General features: G+C 35.1%; 1 protein-coding gene and 1 pseudogene across 1 annotated transcript; both read right to left on the bottom strand.

The window, feature by feature from the left end:
• Positions 1-2714: 2714 nt before the first annotated feature.
• LOC142619038 (protein WHAT'S THIS FACTOR 9, mitochondrial-like) lies at positions 2715-5511 on the bottom strand (annotated as a pseudogene).
• Positions 5512-7327: 1816 nt separating this feature from the next.
• Positions 7328-14440, bottom strand: LOC142618245 (amino acid transporter AVT6A-like). Its single transcript, XM_075791149.1, has 5 exons — positions 13858-14440; positions 12139-12291; positions 10043-10246; positions 8870-9335; positions 7328-7967 (listed from the first exon to the last, which is right to left on the bottom strand). The coding sequence occupies exons 1-5, from the start codon at positions 14282-14284 to the stop codon at positions 7829-7831; spliced, it is 1389 nt and encodes a 462-aa protein (XP_075647264.1). The 5' UTR covers positions 14285-14440; the 3' UTR covers positions 7328-7828.
• Between the last annotated feature and the right edge of the window lie 859 nt (positions 14441-15299).

Below are 15299 nucleotides of genomic sequence, written 5' to 3' on the forward strand. Positions count from 1 at the left end.
GTAGCTTGAGAAATACAAATACCTTCACCAAATACCCCGATTGATAGCATACATCATAGCTAAAATGACTTCATCCATATGGGTCTGGAAAGCTAAGCATTTCCTTATTGAGTATGAGTTAGTCATACATTTCACATGTTTCTAGCGATTCACATTGCATCATTAAATAATAAGATACGCAGAGCAGACTTTTCTTACTCTGACAGTTGTGCATGTTACTCTTAGTTGATGACTCTCTCATCATTCAGCTTCAAGTACCAACTCTCACCAGGCCTTGATGTCATAATATTCCATCTAAGTCTGGATGGTGAGCTTGTCACTATTACTTCCCCATTTTGTTATGTCAAGTCATGTAACACATGTACAAAGCGTGCCCTATACTTTCTCAACATGATGCATGTATGCACAAAGATCTTTCTGCTTCTCGCAATTCTCAGAGCAGAAGATGTGGGAAGAAATAGACTAATAGTTGCAAAACGGGTTCACAAACATTCTTGATAGAGCTGAATTACCGTATTTATTTTGCCTTTTTAGTGTTAAAGACAACTTTTTTCACCACATTTTGTTAATATAACAAGTTTTAATTAGAATAATATCAGTTTCACTTTGACCCATTGATGACAACATTTTTATTATGCATCAATCACGATAGGCCACGCCAGCTATTGTGAAATGTTTTGTTTCTCTAAATTTAGAGTTAGTACAAAGGAGGATGAAGAAAAAGGAAGATATTATCAATCAGACAGAGAAAAAGGAAGATGAAGAACCTAAGTGAAAAGATAATAGAAATATTAAAATTTTTTAACTCGTTTTTTGTAATGCCATTCTTTGTTTGAACATCGCCTAGATTCATTGTTGGCCGTGTCTCATATCCATTCTAACATAGAACGTGTTCCAGAATTCATTGAGTTCTAAATTCCCTTACTATCTCTCATAAGAATCATTCAATGGAGAAAGTCTGACAAAGATGTACTAGAAAAATAATAGTATTTCAAGTTGAGGACAATAGTAGCACAGCTGCTACATTGTCATTTTATAGAAAAAAAAAATGTAAAAAATAAATTATATTGCACGTAATTGATGACACATACCTCACATTCAAAAGTTAAAAAAAAAAAAAATCATTTTATCAAAAAATAAAAAAAGAGTAAAAAATCAGATATCTTAATGAAGATTAGTTTCAATAAAACTAATTTGTGCAAATGGCTCACTGTAGAAGCAGTTGATGGCTAAACAAGTAAACATAAGCTGTCACCTTTTGCAGATACCTTGATGATAATATTTTATGCAGCTATGAGCTATGCACCATTTTCTTCTTGCCCAAGTAATAGAGGTTGCAGCTTTAGCAATTATATCATTAATAAAGTTGGCATTTTATTCAAGAGAATCTATCAGGAGGGCACAAATGCCTTGTCAATTGTTAGGCACCATACATTGCAGTAGAATCGTTTATCAAGCTAACACTTTTGTATCTGGTAGCTGAGATGACAAACCTCACATTTAGTTATAAAAAAAAAAAGCACAGAAAGATAAGCCAAATAATTGTCTACTTACTTGAATGGATCCTATTTGAAGTATTAATATTACATTTTATTATCGTACTTATATATACTCATATATTTCATATGATTTGGTTGATAATTTCATGCATATGTACTTGATATAAAGTGCTAGCATGGTTCCAATTTATAATACCTGGACTGATCTATTCCCTGCATGAGAAAGATACAAATGCAGAGAAATTGAAGGAAAAGATCATTGAGATTGAAGACAACAGGTTAAGTTTTATTTAGATTTGTTCTTATGTTAAACAAGATATCAAGTAGATGGAAAAGTATCAAGATAGTAACAATGTCTTATAGAGCTAAAAAGAAAGGAAGAATAAAATCCGTATTGCATTATAGAAAGATCATGCAGAACACAATACTTGAAGAAGCCTGCAGAGAAAGATCAATTTTCATTGTCCTCTACATCTGCAACAAAGGTTTAATCAATTTGCACAATGCAAAAAAGACAGAGTTAAGAGATAGGTCAGTAAAAGGACACAAAAGTCACATATATTTACATAAAATAATTCGAAATAAAAATTCTATTTTGCCCATCTTGTTTCATCAATATTGGTGAGGAAAATTGATAGAATTGAAGCACTGGCAGTACCCACAAACACCGATGTTGAAGAGATGGAGAAAGACAAGAGGACAATGTATGAAGTTCTAAAATTTAGCGAGGAATCTAAGCCTTGGGTTAGTTCAACATTTGAAAGATTTTATATACTAACAAATTAATCATTGATATGAATCAGTTTTCTATTGCATGTGTGCTGTAAAAATTAAAAAAAAAATTAAAGGCTAAATTACAAATTGGCCTTTCTAAAATTCAATTCGGTCCTCTTGTTAGTCTCAGTTAAAATTTAGCCATTAAGGACCCCCCAAAACATTGTAGTTTTGTATTGACCAAAATTGAAAGTTAACGGCACAATTATGATAGAGATTAACAGGACTGAATTGAACATAATTTTTTTTTTGTTGATAAGTCTGAATTGAACATAATTGAAAGTTGAAGGACTAAACTGAACTATAATGAAGTTAGACTAATGAATTGAATTATAGGCAAAGTTAAGGGGTGCAATTTGTGATTAAGCCAAAAATAAATGCAGACAAATGCTTGAACTCCATTCATGCACTGGCTGTTGTAGAAAGCCAAAAACAATTGGGTTTAGGTCTAGGGTTTACCCAAAAAAATCATTTACAAAGAACAACTGCCATCTCTCTTCTCTCCAATTCTGCAGAATCCAAATCCAAATCCAACTTTGGGTTCCCACAATCAACAAACTCATTACTCAAACTCCTATTCTTCAAAATCAGCTTGGACTCATTCATCAACTTGATGTACGTTTTCCTAACCCTCAATAATGGATGTCTCTCCATAGCTGTTTTGTCACTGTAAGCCTCCTTCAGAATCGCTGTACAAGTCTTGTTCCTCAAAGACAAATAAAACATATGGGGATGCCTCTCAAATGCCTTGTGAACATTCTGTGGCAGCCAAAAATGTTTCTTGAGGCATAGAAGTTGCTTCCTCTCCACTGAATGCTCAACAAAAAGACTAAGCAACTGGTGAAGAACCCCGACAACCCGCTTCTCCCCCATATCACCATCTGGAGCCAAATGTGAAAAGTCCTCATAGGGTGAAACATAAGGAAGCTTTTGAAACTCCCTTAACCAATCCTCAATCTTCTTCCTCAACCTCAAATCCTTTGCGGGGAAAAGTGGAAACTCAACTGCCTCCATCGGTTCCCCAGAATACACACCTCTCTTCTTAGCATTTCTCTGCACCATCGAAAATATCTTTTTCTCACTCTCAACAGCCAACCCGGTCAATCCATCATCCATCTCCACAAGCCTAAAAGAACTAATCCAAATTCACTTCCAAGCACCTCAAAAAATCCTCAGGCAAACCCAAATACCACTGCATTCCCTGAATAATCTTTAAAGGCAAAACCTTCATTTTACTCATCAATATGAACCTCTACAACCTATTCTTCAGGTCACCCCTACAATCCTCAAACAGCCTTTTCTCCTCTCTATCAATCTCAACAGCTTCTTGGGTCAGCCTAAACCAAGGTAAGTTATATTAGGGACCTATAAACTCCTCAAAGATTATTGGGTATTGCCTCAAGAACTGAGCAGCCTTTATGGGCAGACCCAACTCTAGTCCCCTCTTTGAGACTTGAGAGATTGGGATGCACCCGTTGGGATCTTGAGCTATTCAGTTTTTTAAGGAAATGACGGCCTTGAGTTGTTCGGACCTGTGGATGTGCTCAATTGAGTCATAGTATGAGTCTTTCTTCCACTTCATGTATACATCTACATTGTGGGATTTTTGGGTGTTTGTATAAGGAGGGTTTTGGTCTTTTTGGGGCTGGAATATGAAAGGAAAGATCTGTTTTTGAGAGGAACTGAGCAGCTTTTTAAGGGTTTTGGAGGTGGGGTTGTTGATAAACATGGAGATGGACTTAGATACTGGTCTATAATGGGCTGGGTTTAGATAGATATCCAAGGAAAGGAAATCGATGGTGATTGGTGAGAGTTGTGAATGATTCAGGTTTTCCTTTGACAAGAAAATTTAGAGTTTGCATAGGTGTGATGTAGTCTATGACAAGTATTGAGGAATGAGGAGAGGAAATAGGGCTTTATGTGGATTACATTTGTGCATGTGAATATTTGTAATGTTTTGAATTAACTAGTCACTGAAGCCATGAATATCATTCACCATCCTTGTAAACACAACCAAATGCAACAGCCATTCACAAACCCCCATCACAGTTCATGCATGGCAGAGAAGTCTACAATAAATAAGTGAAGCAACAAACTGCAAGCAGAATATCTTCATCAATACAACAGACCTTCTGTAGAAATACAAACATTAACACTAAAGTGAACTTAGAGTTAACAAGAAACAAGCAGTGTTGTCCAGAATACTCAATCAAAACGTATGAACAGCCCATAAATAAATGACTCAAAATCAAAGTTGGAGTGAAACACAAAATGGCTTACACTCATTTTCTTCTTCTTGTTCTTTTACTTGACACAATAACCAATGAATTCCATTATGCACACTAACTGGTAGCACTTTCACCCACCAATTAAAGCAATAATTATCAAAATCCAGATCAAAATCACATGAGATAAACAATTGAACACTCAAAATAAACAGAATTCAAATGCCAAAAGTGAAAACTAAAGCCACAAAGCTAAAGACGACAAGAACCACCTGATCACCTAAAAATGGTAGCTTCAAACCACAGCAACAAATCTCAAAATAAAACCTGTTAATAAAAATAAAAAAGGGCCAAAATACACTTTCAGTGATTGCTTTTAGTCCTAATGTGCCTAATAAAGTGATGACATATCAGTTTTAATTTGGACATGTCATCTGAGGGACTAAAAACGATTACTTTAAACTTCATGAACTATAATTTAGGGACTAACATTTTATTTAAGCTAAGAAAAAAATATTAATAAAACAAAATAAGAAACTACCTAAGAAACGAAAGCAACACTATATATAGAAGTTGAACTTTTATTACATCAATATTTAACTAACTCAACATACGTCACCTAGGACTTGTTTGAGAGAGACAATATCATAGTATTGGAACTGAGAAGAATTTCAAAAACTAAGTAAAAGAAACGAGACCTTGAGCAGTAAAGTAAAGGATACAGAAACTGAACAAATTTGAGATATTTAGCACCGATTTTGAAAAGTAAAAGAAACCCATTTGAGATTTCAATGAAAACCCAAAAAGGAAATAGAGCATTGAAATAAGGTAGAGAAAGATACGCACCGAGACTGTGACAATGCCGAGGATTTAGGTTAAGCAATGGTTTCTTTTCTGGGTGATCGATGTTTTGTCTGTATATTATTTTACGATGCTGTGTAACGTAAACAAGTGGAGAACAAAACAGGTGTTACGGTGTAAAGTGCTTAATGAACTTGGGCTTCGAAACTCGGAACACATGCGCTTCATCGTTCATAACTTCATATGCAATTATGTTTTTTTTTTTTAATGAAAAATTCTCTCAATTTCGACTTGGAAAAAAAAAAAAAAACTCTATTTCACTTTAAAATTTTAAATGACATAATACTAGATTGGACTTGGCTTGGATCAGTATTTTAGAGCACTTAGGATGATGATACGTGATTTAAAGTGAATATGTGTCATCATGACAGATTCAATGCATTGGAACACTAGACCAAAGCCTTGTCATATTTAATACAAATTTTCCTTTCTGCGAAGAGTGTCACTTAAATCCTCACTTTAGATTTTTCTATATTCTTATGGTGGAGGAGCAATGCTTCTTGATGATGCAAACAACATTAAGTAGACTACTTGTCCAAACACAAAGTATTGGAAAATTTGCAAAGAAGGAAAATCTCCATCATAGGGTACTGAATTAATCTTTTTCGATAGTTTAAGTCAAAATTTCACTCAGCTTAAATGAATAAATTGTATAAGTAAAAATGATAGGTTTTTCTGTCATACCTTTGCAAGTTGGGTGATGCTGCCTTTATATAGGTTGCTTAAGTGACTTTTGATTTTATAAATGCTCTATCCCATAATTGCAATATAGTTAGTACATCGATTGTCATATTTGCTAGATCTTTGAGATACATAATTGTTGGAGAATGGTTGTAAATTAATAAAATATTAAATGTATTCTATCAATCACACTTTCCTTTTCTGGCTTAGCTGACTGCATAGTCATCTATTTCGATGAACAAGCATAGATGTAGATGGTTATGATGAAGATGTTAGATTGTTGTTCATCACTTCTAACTTTATAAGATTTAATCTTTTAGCAAACATTACTCCACAGTAATTCCTCAAATAATAAATATGAATATTGGGACCACCCAAGATTGTGGTCCATATTTTAGGGTCTTAATGTGAGATGATTCTTGAGTTTGAACCCTCCAAGAGACTATAATGACACGATGACTATTGACCGACTGCTTCCCACTGCCTAAAAGTTACATAAGCAGAGTTGAACCCCTATTATGGTTCAACCCACCTGAGGCACTTAGATTTCTAGCATATAACACATGCATTGGTGCAGGTTTAACGCGTAAAAGGAATAAAAGATCACTCCCGAAAGTTCTTGCAAGCTTGATCAAGGAAGTCAATCTCATACCAGACACTATACCAGTTTGACCAGTAGGATGATATATTTCGGTACCGCTTTAGGTTTACCGTTATTTTTTATATTTATATATGTATATATATATGTGTGTGTGTGTGTGTATATAATAATAAATATAAAGGTTTATCATAAAATATTAACTCAATTCAGAATAAATTAGTCATGGTTTTAGACTTTAGCATCAATTAAAAAAAAACAATATAAACAATATAAAATTTAATTGTTCATTGCATACTAAAAACACAAATAATATTAATGAGTTAATGCAAATAAGTTATCATTTAGCCCTTATAAAAATTACAAACTATAAAAACACAAATAATTAGTCATGGTTTTTTTTTTCTGTATTGGTCGATATGCTCGGTATTGTCTGAAATTGGCCAGTACATGACCGGTATTTAAACCGGTACGAAACGTTAACGTTTCGATACCAGTATACGTATTAGTATGGCCAGTACCGGTAGAGTATCGACTACCTTGAGCTTGATGCTTCTTAGGCACCCGATTCATAACAGTTTTAAAAAAAGAAAAATTACAAGACCCTTTTATGAACGGGCCAATAACTAGATTTACATTCAAGTCTCAGAGGTAATCCTTGTTTAGCAGGGTAATACAGACAGTGATATGCATATAATCCTTGTTTCTTGCATACACATCTAAGTCTTAGAAGTAACAAATAAATCTTTTGAAGTTGTTAGAAAAGATCCTCCAGATTTTTCGTTTCTAAACATACATCCCTCGAACCTCATGGTTTTTACTTTCTACACATACTAAAGAATCGTTGTTTACTAAAAGTTACAAACTACTCTAAACATTCCACTTGTTAGCCTCTTTAATCTGGAACTTCAGAAAATCCTAAATTAATAAGCCAGCATAGAGGAGTGACAATTGACACAAAATAGTCCATAATATACATTTCACTTAATGTAGTACTATAAAATGTAAGCATCATGGTCACCTACATAACTTTCCAAAACTGAGGCCCCAGTTATTGAAAGCGAAGGAGAGCATTGCTGTTTTTGGGCAGCTCAGTGCTTCTCTTTTGATAAATCAAGATACCCCAAACCAAGCATGCTTTTCAGGGTGGGGATTTGCATGAGGACCGCATGGTTGCATGCTTCATTTGGTTAGCCTCCAACGTCTTTCTCACTGCTGAAGATGCCGTAAATGTCACTGCAGATGGCCGCACTGCTTGATGAGACAGCTAAAAAGATCATCACCCATGATACTAGCCTGTCATTCTTTGTTGCAATTCCATGAGTGTCTCTGCACAATAGCAAATATGATTATTTCCAATTAGCATGTTGAGAATTGAAAGCATGGCCTCGTGTCAAAGCAAGTAGATGTTTTAGATCAATTTACTAGCACGCTAAGATATATGCTTTCTTAGGCATGCACTTGACTCCAAAAAGTGTAAACTCATATTTCAGAATTAACTTCACCAAAACAACTTCACTGTTCAGCTGTATGTCCATATCTTTTTTTTTTTTTTGTTGATACAAGATAGAATTTCTACTCTAACTTAATCTAAGTGTATATATGTGTGAATTTCCTTCCTGGAGACTTGAACCCCGACCCTTGCCCCCCACACTCCACAAGTATTTATATTTGTGGAGTGACCATCGCACCAAGGGTGTGCGGTGGTAGCTATATGTCCATATCTAAAATCATGCCAAAACAGGGCATCATCTTTTTTCACAGCCTTAACTGTGTTGCACATGAGCATCAATTTCAAGAAATGGGGAATCCATATATCAATTAAGACATACCTCAAAATGCACAGTAAAAATGCTTTCATCATCTAATACAGGCCTACTATCATTGACAACCACATAACTAGTGGAGTTAACAACCACTGGGAAAAAGCTTACTGCACTGTATATAAGACGAATAAACCCTCCTAGAATATCTGGTTCCCCTCATTTCTACTACTGAAACTAGATACACCTTTTCTTTCATCTATGTGATAGCTAAAATAAGCACAAATATTCATTTACCATTACTACTACTTTTGTAGACTAAAGAATGTTAGTCATAACAATAAACCAGCTAATCATTGGGTTTTGGTCCATCTATGAGCTTATAGGCAACACTCATTTTGATGATCTCAGATCAGCTACTGTAGTAAGTGATTTAGCAAGTTAAACGACATAGTCATAATAGTTTACCTAAGTGCGATTGCAGCTGGAAAGATGAATCCAACTGAAATGGCAGCTGTTGCACCAGTGAACTGAAAGGCATCCCAAATACTAGGCACAAAGTTGGCTCCCGCAAAGATAAAACCCATTAGAGCTGAAGTTAATGAGAAGAATCTCCGGTTGTCAAATGCAATCGGAATGGCATAGGGAAAAAGAAGACCATCTAGGTTGAGGCGAAGTGAGAAAAACACAATTGGAAAAACAAGCATCAGGTGGATGCCATAGCTCACCCTAACCACGTCATCCAGTAATGAGCTGTATGGAATTCCAAGATCACCATCGAAATTGGTGAGTACGTCATCAAGTGTCTGATCCCCAAAAAGAAGAAATCCAAAGAAGCTGGTAGCAATGTAAACAGATGAGCACAATGCTAGCGACATTCGGACTATTGACTTCATTTGGGAGGGATCTTTCAGTTCATTCTCTATAGGATGAACTGCAAAATTCATATGAGCATGTGAGCGGCCAAAAGGTTAGACGTTGAAGCAAGAAGTTAGCAATAATTAAACATATATATATATATATATATATATATATATATATATATATATATATATTGATTTTACAAGGCATAGGCATACACTATTTTTGTGTGTTTTTAAAAGATGAAGAAGAAAAAGAAGAGTGATAACCATCCATTGATATGCAGCCACTAAGTCAAGTTGTGGACCATAGGTTAGAGTGTGGAACATTTTGTTGGAAAGGCATATTAGGATAGGCACATCATCTGGTGTCAAATTATTTGTAAAATAATTTCTCCTTGAAATAAAGGTAAATTGGAAATTCTGTTTTTTTTTTTCGCCCCCCCCCCCCCCCCCCCTGTTTTCAGTCAAATATAAACATGACCCTTTCAGCCACTAACGGATTGAGATGACTTCTTAAAACAAGAAATTTTCACAAAGAAAAATATCTAGATATTTCTTATACCCTTTCCAATGACATGAAAATAATGCATTCATTGTTTTTCTACATTAGCAAAGAAAAACGTCCATTAATTAAGAATGAAATTGGGCAGTAGAGAGGAAAAGAAATTTGAGCAGAACAGGCCCTACATATAAGTTTGAACTTATAAGGCAGCCTTCATTAACTGCAATCAGATTTGTTGTGAACTGAAATGAAACAGAAATAGATTTCAAAACTTACTATTATGGTGGCAGATATAGGCAGTGACTAGAACTGGAATAGTTGTGAAAAGCTTCCAAAATGAAGCCTGATCAGCAAGTTCAGGCATCAAACGAGGCATTTCAATGCTCCCATCTATCAACTTAACAACTGCAACTCCAGCAGTGATGGCCACAAATACAATAGCCAAGCCCACTGACAAAGCTGAAGTGTATCTCAAAGAATCTATCAACACCAATAAGATAAAGGCACAGAAATCAATCAAAATTTCACATTACTTTTTGGCCAGTTAACAAATAACAACTAAAACTGGAAAGGTGAATGTACTATGCACATAGACAGAGTTCTTCAAGGTTATACGTAGGTGTTCAAAATCAGATATTATAATGCCAAAAAAAAAAACTAAAAACAAACAAACAAGGTTAGAAACTAATGTAACTTCCTTTACTGGAGTACCCATCCCATGTAAGTTGGGCAATAACTCTTTATGTGGCAAGCACAAACTTATCAGCTGCAGTCATTAAAAAAAAATATACACTTAAAAATTGCCTATTAAAATAAAAAGTAGTCTCCCACTTGCCTCCTATACATCCATCAGAAAACACCACCTCAGAAAACAAGAACGTCTGCTCTCAATTCAACAAAAAAATACATAACTTAGCAATATATTATCATGTGTACATACACACCTTCATACGTGCTCACAGGCCCTTTACTTATAGAAATAAAAGTTTTATCTTACCTAATCAATACAACAGTCTTTAATTCCCTCACCACTATATTTGCAGCTCTTTTAAAATAATAATATTAATAAATTTCTATTTTGTTTAATCATTATAATTGTTGTGGGGGGTAAAAAGATCCTGATAGGAGTGTGGGCCTTTTGGGCCGTGCTAAGGAAGGCCGACCTGCTCATGGGTTTAGAACTTGTTAGTACTATGGGTCGGCCCATACGCCGAGGATCCGAGGGTGAACTTCCCCTCGGACGGACACCGGAGAACCCGAGACTTCATGGTAAAGGTTAGGGAAGGACACGGTCAAGACCCATGGTTAAAAGGGGTGAACCCTTGAATGTCCTGGAAGCACCGATGTTAGAGAAATACCAAAGATAAAGGCTTCCACCTCCACATTAAAGACCCTGCACCTACCACCCTGGCCGCATTAATAGGGAAGTGACACCTGAACAGTGGAAGGGAAACTTCTGGTTACTATTCAAAGGCACTGAGAAAAGAAATATCTAGGCTAAGGGGGAGTTGGGGCAACACGTGTACAAAGTATCAAAAAGAAGAGTATTTAAAGAGCAACCTAGAACTGAAAATGGAGGGGGAATGACTTTGTAATCTAAAAGGAAAAGAAGAAAGAGAAAGAGATAATAGAAGAATAACTCTTGGCTTCGTCCGAGGAGGTTGATTTACAATATTCCCCGTTGTTTTTGAGTATTTGCAATCTTTGGCTTGTCATTTAATCCTCACACACTTCTAACCTGGGTTTCAAGCCCACACTCTACAAATTCATATTGTTTAAGGCTCATTGGGCCTGAGCCTGTAACTGTTCTTGGGACCAGGTGCAATTGTGCACTTATAATTGTCATTAATCATTTCATCACTACATTTGTAATTATGGATAGTTTAATTTTAAAAGATAACCATCTCTCCATCACCCTTATTTTCTATCTCATTTTCAATTTTATTTTTAATGTCTTTTTACTTTGACAAATTTATCCCCACCATATTCTATAATCTAAATTTTCTCTATATTATTAATTATTTAGGGTGTGTTTGGATACCACTTATACTGCTTATTTTGCTAAAAATTGAAAACACTGTAGCAAAATAATTCTTAAATGTGTGAATAGTGCCGTGTGACCCATTTTTAATGAAAATTTTGTTGAAAAAAGAGGATTGTGAGTTCACGGGACCCACTAAAACTTAGTTAACGCTCTTCTCCAAAAAAAAAAAAAGTGAAACGCAAAATGCTCGATTTTCATTAGTACCCAAACGGGTACTTAGTGAGGACTTTTTGACAAATCAAAAGATAAACCACCAAATGCTATTTAGGGTTTGTGTATGTATGCATGGATGCGTGTGTGTATATAAAATCGAAACAAGGAGACGCACCAACGCGCTTGAATGAAATGAGAGGAGCAAAAACAAAGAGTGTAGTGAGAAGCAGTAAGGAGGAGCGCGTGGTCCACCAATGCTGTCCAAACCATTCTTCCACCACACCCGAATGCTGCACCCCATCTGACCATGTCCCTGATAACACATCACCTGCATCCAATCCCAACACCATAATATTAATTAATTCTAATCTCCATCCAAAGAAAAATTAATACTACTAAATAACATAAACATTATATAAACACAAAGGGCATTTGGAACGTAATAAGAGACATTGTTGTATTTTCCTTGTAGTGAATAATTATTCCTAACTAAGATTTGTAATATCTATTCCTTAAACTAAGTAATAGCACTTAACCAACATATTGCACTTATTTATTTATTTTTTTTTGAATTTTAACATGAGACTTCTAAAACTTACGGACGATTGTGATGCTTTTTAGGTAAATTTATTAAAATTTGCAATTTAATACTTATGGATGGTTGGATTAACTTTTTATGAAACTTGTATTTTTCTTTTATTAAAAAAAAAAAAAAAAACTCTAAACTTGTTTTATATGACATCATGATATTCATGTAGGTGAATTTAAATTTTAATGATCATAAAAAATGTTATCAATTTTTTTTTCTTTTTTAGTATTTATAAAGATATCAATCAATATTGAATAAAAGAAAAAAATATTAATTATAAAATCCTTCAATTTATACATAGAAGGATGTTAAGCTACACTCACAACAAGTGTAAATATAATTTTATAAAGAATAATATGATTTCATTCCACTATTGTATCATGTTGTACCAAATATGACACTATACATACAGATTTAGGATTCTATTCCTATGTTATCACCAAATATATGACCATTACTAGATTTCATTCCTATATAATAACCATTCTAGTGTACTAATCAACATGACCTAAGTTTCACAATATTGGCCATTTCATCTCCATGCAACCTAACTAATAACACGATGTACTATGAATTAGCATAAGGGACTACCAAAAATTAGGCCCAAATGCAAAAACACCCCATGGGCTTTCAATTCTTCCTTATAACTCCCTGAGGTTTCCAAGTCTACCAAATCGACTCATGTGACTAACTTTAGTTGGCTGTTTTGGACAGAAAAATCACGTAACTATCACATGACTAATGGTGCAAATTAATTGGTGAGTCTTCTTAATGGCCTGCTTGAATTGAGGGAGAGAGAAAGGGGGAGTAAAGTAGAGTTGGCCGAAAAATTGGACTAATTTCTGGCCAACTATACTCTACTCAATACTCCCTCTCCCTCCCCCTCAATCCAAACGGAACCATAAACGTGATCATGTAATGGTCACCTAAGTTGTCTCAAGATCAATTTGGCGGATATGAAAACCTTATAAAGAACAATTGAAACTTTACTTACCCCAAAGTGTATACACACGTGTGACGTCGGTGGAATCCATTAGTAAGGTAATATTTAGGAAAAAGTCTAGGACCATAAAATTTTTTCAAAACTTCTTGCCACAACTATGACGTAGCAGAGTGTGAGTGGTTCAGAAAAAATGGTGAGTCAATGTGAAAATTACAGTTAACCAATTACTATCTGTCACTAAAATTACTCAACATTTAGAGTTTACTCCAAGAAACCAAACAACAACAACAACAAAAAAGTTGAATTAAAAAACAAAAAAGAAAAAGAAAAAGAAAAAAGTAAGTTCATTAAAAAGTCCGTACCGATGATGATCATGTAAACAACGAGCATGCCCAAGTTATTGACAACAATGCAAAGTTGCAATAAAGTCCGACCGGGCCCACCGAATGCGTCGGATACCAGACCCGAATAGGTGGCGGACTTGGAGGCCCGACTGAACCTCAGAATCATTTCAATGGAGGATTCAGTCAACGCGGCGCCCAACGCGATCATGATCAGACCCGGTATCAGCCCCAGTTGCTTCATTATAGCCGGAAGCGCCATGATCCCCGCTCCGACGACCGTCGTCGATAGATTGAACACCGCCCCCGAAAACGACGCGCCGTCGAGGCCTCCCTCCCGGAGCTCCTCCTCCGCCGCCGCCGCCGAGCATTTCTGGGACGGGAGGAGAGGCACGCGTGGGCCGCCGCGACGGTACTTTCGGTCCGAAGCCGAGGGCATAATCGTCATTTGAGAGAGAGAGAGTTTCAGAGAGTTTTGTTTTGGGGATTCACGCGGGAACGAGGAGTGGAAACCATGATGTCTTTGGTTCTTATATTTTGAGTTTAGGGAGAGAGGAGACTTCGAAGTTTTCGACAGTTTGAAACTTTTTATTTGTATTCTATAGTTTTGATGAATATGTTACTGAGAAAGCATAAGGATAAGGTAAGGCCAATAGGTATGGGACACCTCACCTACCCATACGGAAATGGGAGGGGATTTTGAATTTAAACTAAAGGTCAAACGTTTAAAATTCTATCTGTCTATTAGTAGTATTTAATTTAATTTCAAATGAGTAGTATATTGAATTTATATGATTAATAATTTCCTAATTCAAATCCTTTCATTTAAAATAAGTAGTACCAATTAAATATTCTAATACCACATCAAATTGCATGACTTGTGCCATAACTGTTCACATGATAGACGGTAAATGGTAGACAAAAAATGGTAGGTTTATGTGAAAGTAATAGGTAGTCACTCATAATCTGATTTTTTTTTTTAAGTCAGTCACAATTTGATATTAAAAGTCTTAAACTAACATTGAATTTATCTTTTCTATACTACTATTTAAAGAGCTTCTCCTATTTAAGATTCTCATTTTTTTTATTTATTCAAGAATACCTCAACACCCCGATGTTTAAGTAAAGACAAAACTAAAAGACAATTCGGTAAAAATACTACTCCCACTAAAACATTGCCTAAAAAATAAGGTCACTCATTTTGATTTTCAAATTGCTTTATCTACTTACTAGCCTCTGAGCATGCGCTTACGTGCGTGCTCAGAGGCTTTTATTTTTATTTTTTTGTAAAAGTTAATAATTTGCATTTATTATAATTTAAGATTATTACATTTTTCAATCACAAAAATACTTAGAGGTATGATGAGTGTTATACGTTTTGGATGAAATATTTTTTTTATCATACCCCTAGATATTTTTGTGATTGAAAAATGTAGTAATTTCACATTATAATGGATACAAGT

The sequence above is a fragment of the Castanea sativa genome, chromosome 12 (genome assembly GCF_040712315.1).
Source record: "Castanea sativa cultivar Marrone di Chiusa Pesio chromosome 12, ASM4071231v1".
NCBI lineage: Eukaryota > Viridiplantae > Streptophyta > Magnoliopsida > Fagales > Fagaceae > Castanea > Castanea sativa.